Here is a 6,000-nt window from a genome sequence, read left to right as displayed (position 1 = left end):
TTGGCCAGAACATTACAGAGTCCTTCCATCACAGATGTTTAGTACAAACACACACCACCCAACATCAACACACAAACAAGAATATAAATTAGCATGTTATCTTCATGGCATATACAATTTTTTCATACTTTAGTTTAAATAACATAATTTACAGGATAAGAAACACACTTAAAAATATCATTGAAGTACATGTGTCATCACAACCACAACAACTGAAAAGAAGCTTATATTGTTAATGAGGGCGGAAGAGGTGGTAGCTGTGTGTGCTGTCGTGGTAGATGTGGATGCAGCCGTAGGTTTGGTGGCTGCGGGTGCAGCAGTGGTAGTTGTAGCTGTGGGTGCAGCCGTGGGTTTTGTGACTGTGGGTGCAGTAGTGGTTGTTGTGACTGTGGGGGTCGCCGTGGTTTTTGTGACTGTGGGTGCAGTAGTGGTAGTTGTGGCTGTGGGTGCAGCCATGGGTTTTGTGACTGTGGGTGCAGTAGTGGTAGTTGTGGCTGTGGGTGCAACCATGGGTTTTGTGACTGTGGGTGCAGTAGTGGTAGTTGTGGCTGTGGGTGCAGCCGTGGGTTTTGTGACTGTGGGTGCAGTAGTGGTTGTTGTGACTGTGGGGGTCGTCGCGGTTTTTGTGACTGTGGGTGCAGAAGTGGTTGTTGTGGCTGTGGGTGCGGTAGTGGTTGTTGTGGTTATGGGTGCAGCTGTGGTTGTTGTAATTGCTGGTGCAGCTGTGGTAGTTGTAAGTGCAGCTGTGGTGGTTGTTGTTGTGGGTGCAGACGTGGTGGTTATGGGTTCAGTTGTTATGGATGTGGGTGCAGCCGTGGTGGCTGTGGTTGTTGGTGCAACCGTAGTGGTTGTGGGTGCAGACGTGGTGGTTGTTGTTGTGGGTGCTGCCGTGGTGGTTGTGGATTCAGTTGTTGTTGTTGTGGGTGCAGCCGTGGTGTTTGTGGGTTCAGATGTCGTTGTTGTTGTTGGTGGTGCAGCTGTGGTGGTTGTTGTTGTGGGTGCAGCCGTGGTGGTTGTGGATTCAGTTGTTGATGTTGTTGGTGCTGCCGTGGTGATTGATGTTGTGGGTGCAGCCGTGGTGGTTGTTGTTGTGGGTGCAGCCGTGGTGGTTGTGGGTTCAGTTGTCATGGATGGAGGTGCAGCCGTGGTGGTTGTGGTTGTTGGTGCAGCCGTAGTGGTTGTGGGCGCAGCTGTTGTTGTTGTTGGTGCAACTGTGGTGGTTGTTGTTGTGGGTGCAGCCGTGGTGGTTGTGGGTTCAGTTGTTGTTGTTGTGGGTGCAGCCGTGGTGGTTGTGGGTTCAGTTGTTGTTGTTGTGGGCTCAGCCGTTGTGGTTGTGGGTGCAGCCATGATGATTGTGGGTTCAGTTGTTGTGGTTGTTGCAGCCGTGGTGGTTGTTGTTGTGGGTGCAGCCGTGGTGGTTGTGGGTTCAGTTGTTGTTGTTGTGGGTACAGCAGTGGTGGTTGTGGGTTCAGTTGTTGTTGTTGTGGGTGCATCCGTGGTGGTTGTGGGTTCAGTTGTTGTTGTTGTGGATGCAGCCGTGGTGGTTGTGGCTTCAGTTGTTGTTGTTGTGGGCTCAGCCGTGGTGGTTGTGGGTTCAGTTGTCATGGATGTAGGTGCAACCGTGGTGGTTGTGGTTGTTGGTGCAGCCTTAGTGGTTGTGGGCGCAGCTGTTGTTGTTGTTGGTGCAACTGTGGTGGTTGTGGGTTCAGTTGTGGTTGTTGTGGATGCAGCCGTGGTGGTTGTGGGTTCAGTTGTTGTTGTTGTGGGCTCAGCCGTTGTGGTTGTGGGTGCAGCCATAATGATTGTGGGTTCAGTTGTTGTGGTTGTTGCAGCCGTGGTGGTTGTTGTTGTGGGTGCAGCCGTGGTGGTTGTGGGTTCAGTTGTTGTTGTTGTGGGTACAGCCGTGGTGGTTGTGGGTTCAGTTGTTGTTGTTGTGGGTGCAGCCGTGGTGGTTGTGGGTTCAGTTGTTGTTGTTGTGGGTGCATCCGTGGTGGTTGTGGGTTCAGTTGTTGTTGTTGTGGATGCAGCCGTGGTGGTTGTGGCTTCAGTTGTTGTTGTTGTGGGCTCAGCCGTGGTGGTTGTGGGTTCAGTTGTTGTTGTTGTGGGTGCAGCCGTGGTGGTTGTGGGTTCAGTTGTTGTTGTTGTGGGTGCAGTCGTGGTGGTTGTGGATTCAGTTGTTGTTGTTGTGGGTGCAGCCGTGGTGGTTGTTGTTGTGGGTGCATCCGTGGTGGTTGTGGGTTCAGTTGTTGTTGTTGTGGGTGCAGCCGTGGTGGATGTGGGTTCACTTGTTGTTGTTGTGGGTGCATCCGTGGTGGTTGTGGGTTCAGTTGTTGTTGTTGTTGGTGCAGCCTTGGTGGTTGTGGCTTCAGTTGTTGTTGTTGTGGGTGCAGATGTGGTGGTTGTTGTTGTGGGTGCATCCGTGGTGGTTGTGGGTTCAGTTGTTGTTGTTGTGGGTGCAGCCGTGGTTGTTGTGGATTCAGTTATTGTTGGTGTGGGTGCATCCGTGGTGGTTGTGGGTTCAGTTGTTGTGGGTGCAGCCGTGGTGGTTGTGGGTTCAGTTGTTGTTGTTGTGGGTGCAGCCGTGGTGGTTGTGGGTTCAGTTGTTGTTGTTGTGGGCTCAGCCGTTGTGGTTGTGGGTGCAGCCATGATGATTGTGGGTTCAGTTGTTGTGGTTGTTGCAGCCGTGGTGGTTGTTGTTGTGGGTGCAGCCGTGGTGGTTGTGGGTTCAGTTGTTGTTGTTGTGGGTACAGCAGTGGTGGTTGTGGGTTCAGTTGTTGTTGTTGTGGGTGCAGCCGTGGTGGTTGTGGGTTCAGTTGTTGTTGTTGTGGGTGCATCCGTGGTGGTTGTGGGTTCAGTTGTTGTTGTTGTGGGTGCATCCGTGGTGGTTGTGGGTTCAGTTGTAGTTGTTGTGGATGCAGCCGTGGTGGTTGTGGCTTCAGTTGTTGTTGTTGTGGGCTCAGCCGTGGTGGTTGTGGGTTCAGTTGTTGTTGTTGTGGGTGCAGCCGTGGTGGTTGTGGGTTCAGTTGTTGTTGTTGTGGGTGCAGTCGTGGTGGTTGTGGATTCAGTTGTTGTTGTTGTGGGTGCAGCCGTGGTGGTTGTTGTTGTGGGTGCAGCCGTGGTGGTTGTGGGTTCAGTTGTTGTTGTTGTGGGTGCAGCCGTGGTGGTTGTGGGTTCACTTGTTGTTGTTGTGGGTGCATCCGTGGTGGTTGTGGGTTCAGTTGTTGTTGTTGTTGGTGCAGCCTTGGTGGTTGTGGCTTCAGTTGTTGTTGTTGTGGGTGCAGATGTGGTGGTTGTTGTTGTGGGTGCATCCGTGGTGGTTGTGGGTTCAGTTGTTGTTGTTGTGGGTGCAGCCGTGGTTGTTGTGGATTCAGTTATTGTTGGTGTGGGTGCATCCGTGGTGGTTGTGGGTTCAGTTGTTGTGGGTGCAGCCGTGGTGGTTGTGGGTTCAGTTGTTGTTGTTGTGGGTGCAGCCGTGGTGGTTGTGGTTGTTGGTGCAGCCGTAGTGGTTGTGGGTTCAGTTGTTGTTGTTGTGGGTGCAGCCGTGGTGGTTGTGGGTTCAGTTGTTGTTGTTGTGGGTGCAGCCGTGGTGGTTGTTTTTGTGGTTGCATCCGTGGTGGTTGTGGGTTCAGTTGTTGTTGTTGTGGGTGCAGCCGTGGTGGTTGTGGGTTCAGTTGTCATGGATGTAGGTGCAACCGTGGTGGTTGTGGTTGTTGGTGCAGCCGTAGTGGTTGTGGGCGCAGCTGTTGTTGTTGTGGGTCCAGCCGTGGTTGTTGTTGTTGTGAGTGCATCCGTGGTGGTTGTGGGTTCAGTTGTTGTTGTTGTTGTTGGTGCAACTGTGGTGGTTGTTGTTGTGGGTGCAGAGGTGGTGGTTGTGGGTTCAGTTGTCATGGATGTAGGTGCAACCGTGGTGGTTGTGGTTGTTGGTGCAGCCGTAGTGGTTGTGGGCGCAGCTGTTGTTGTTGTTGGTGCAACTGTGGTGGTTGTTGTTGTGGGTGCAGCCGTGGTGGTTGTGGGTTCAGTTGTTGTTGTTGTGGGTTCAGCCGTGGTGGTTGTAGCTTCAGTTGTTGTTGTGGGTGCAGCCGTGGTGGTTGTGGGTTCAGTTGTTGTTGTTGTGGGCTCAGCCGTTGTGGTTGTGGGTGCAGCCATGATGATTGTGGGTTCAGTTGTTGTGGTTGTTGCAGCCGTGGTGGTTGTTGTTGTGGGTGCAGCCGTGGTGGTTGTGGGTTCAGTTGTGGTGGTTGTGGGTACAGCAGTGGTGGTTGTGGGTTCAGTTGTTGTTGTTGTGGGTGCAGCCGTGGTGGTTGTGCGTTCAGTTGTTGTTGTTGTGGGTGCATCCGTGGTGGTTGTGGGTTCAGTTGTTGTTGTTGTTGTGGGTGCAGCCGTGGTGGTTGTGGGTTCAGTTGTTGTTGTTGTGGGTGCAGCCGTGGTGGTTGTGGGTTCAGTTGTTGTGGGTGCAGCCGTGGTGGTTGTGGGTTCAGTTGTAGTTGTTGTCGATGCAGCCGTGGTGGTTGTGGGTTCAGTTGTTGTTGTTGTGGGCTCAGCCGTTGTGGTTGTAGGTGCAGCCGTGGTGGTTGTGGGTTCAGTTGTTGTTGTTGTCGATGCAGCCGTGGTGGTTGTGGGTTCAGTTGTTGTTGTTGTGGGCTCAGCCGTTGTGGTTGTGGGTGCAGCCTTGGTGGTTGTGGGTTCAGTAGTTGTTGTTGTTGGTGCAGCCGTAGTGGTTGTGGGCGCAGCTGTTGTTGTTGTGGGTGCAGCCGTGGTGGTTGTGGGTTCAGTTGTTGTTGTTGTGGGCTCAGCCGTTGTGGTTGTGGGCGCAGCTGTTGTTGTTGTTGGTGCAACTGTGGTGGTTGTTGTTGTGGGTGCAGCCGTGGTGGTTGTGGGTTCAGTTGTTGTTGTCGTGGGTGCAGCCGTGGTGGTTGTGGGTTCAGTTGTGGTTGTTGTGGATGCAGCCGTGGTGGTTGTGGGTTCAGTTGTTGTTGTTGTGGGCTCAGCCGTTGTGGTTGTGGGTGCAGCCATGATGATTGTGGGTTCAGTTGTTGTTGTTGTTGGTGCAGCCGTAGTGGTTGTGGGCGCAGCTGTTGTTGTTGTTGGTGCAACTGTGGTGGTTGTTGTTGTGGGTGCAGCCGTGGTGGTTGTGGGTTCAGTTGTTGTTGTCGTGGGTGCAGCCGTGGTGGTTGTGGGTTCAGTTGTGGTTGTTGTGGATGCAGCCGTGGTGGTTGTGGGTTCAGTTGTTGTTGTTGTGGGCTCAGCCGTTGTGGTTGTGGGTGCAGCCGTGGTGGTTGTGGGTTCAGTTGTTGTTGTTGTTGGTGCAGCCGTAGTGGTTGTGGGCGCAGCTGTTGTTGTTGTTGGTGCAACTGTGGTGGTTGTTGTTGTGGGTGCAGCCGTGGTGGTTGTGGGTTCAGTTGTTGTTGTTGTGGGTGCAGCCGTGGTGGTTGTGCGTTCAGTTGTTGTTGTTGTGGGTGCATCCGTGGTGGTTGTGGGTTCAGTTGTTGTTGTTGTGGGTGCAGCCGTGGTGGTTGTGGGTTCAGTTGTTGTGGGTGCAGCCGTGGTGGTTGTGGGTTCAGTTGTAGTTGTTGTCGATGCAGCCGTGGTGGTTGTGGGTTCAGTTGTTGTTGTTGTGGGTGCAGCCGTGGTGGTTGTGGGTTCAGTTGTTGTTGTTGTGGGTGCATCCGTGGTGGTTGTGGGTTCAGTTGTTGTTGTTGTTGGTGCAGCCGTGGTGGTTGTGGGTTCAGTTGTTGTTGTTGTGGGTGCAGCCGCGGTGGTTGTGGGTTCAGCTGTTGTTGTTGTGGGTGCAGCCGTGGTGGTTGTGGGTTCAGTTGTTGTTGTTGTGGGTGCAGACGTGGTGGTTGTGGGTTCAGTTGTTGTTGTTGTGGGTTCAGTTGTTGTTGTTGTGGGTGCAGCCGTGGTGATTGTGGAGTCAGTTGTTGTTGTTGTGGGTGCAGCCATGGTGGTTGTGGGTGCAGCCGTGGTGATTGTGGATTCAGTTGTTGTTGTTGTGGGTAC

General features: G+C 53.2%; 1 protein-coding gene across 1 annotated transcript in view; it reads right to left on the bottom strand.

Annotated features, from left to right (window-relative positions):
* Nucleotides 1-232: 232 nt before the first annotated feature.
* LOC119907676 (mucin-2-like) overlaps nt 233-6,000 on the bottom strand; it is a 28,797-nt gene continuing 23,029 nt past the window's right edge. Inside the window, exons 6-10 of the mRNA XM_038725391.1 lie at nt 3,571-3,747; nt 2,664-3,360; nt 985-2,216; nt 841-884; nt 233-743 (exon numbers count right to left, since the gene is read on the bottom strand). Of these exons, the coding sequence (XP_038581319.1) occupies nt 233-743; nt 841-884; nt 985-2,216; nt 2,664-3,360; nt 3,571-3,747 (2,661 nt within the window). The remainder of the gene's footprint in view (nt 744-840; nt 885-984; nt 2,217-2,663; nt 3,361-3,570; nt 3,748-6,000) is intronic.

The sequence above is a fragment of the Micropterus salmoides genome, unplaced genomic scaffold (genome assembly GCF_014851395.1).
Source record: "Micropterus salmoides isolate LMB-PRFRI ecotype aquatic unplaced genomic scaffold, ASM1485139v1 Ms_hic_scaffold_17, whole genome shotgun sequence".
Lineage (NCBI taxonomy): Eukaryota > Metazoa > Chordata > Actinopteri > Centrarchiformes > Centrarchidae > Micropterus > Micropterus salmoides.
Note: the sequence above shows the minus strand (reverse complement) of the source record. Positions and strands in the feature narration are given on the sequence as shown.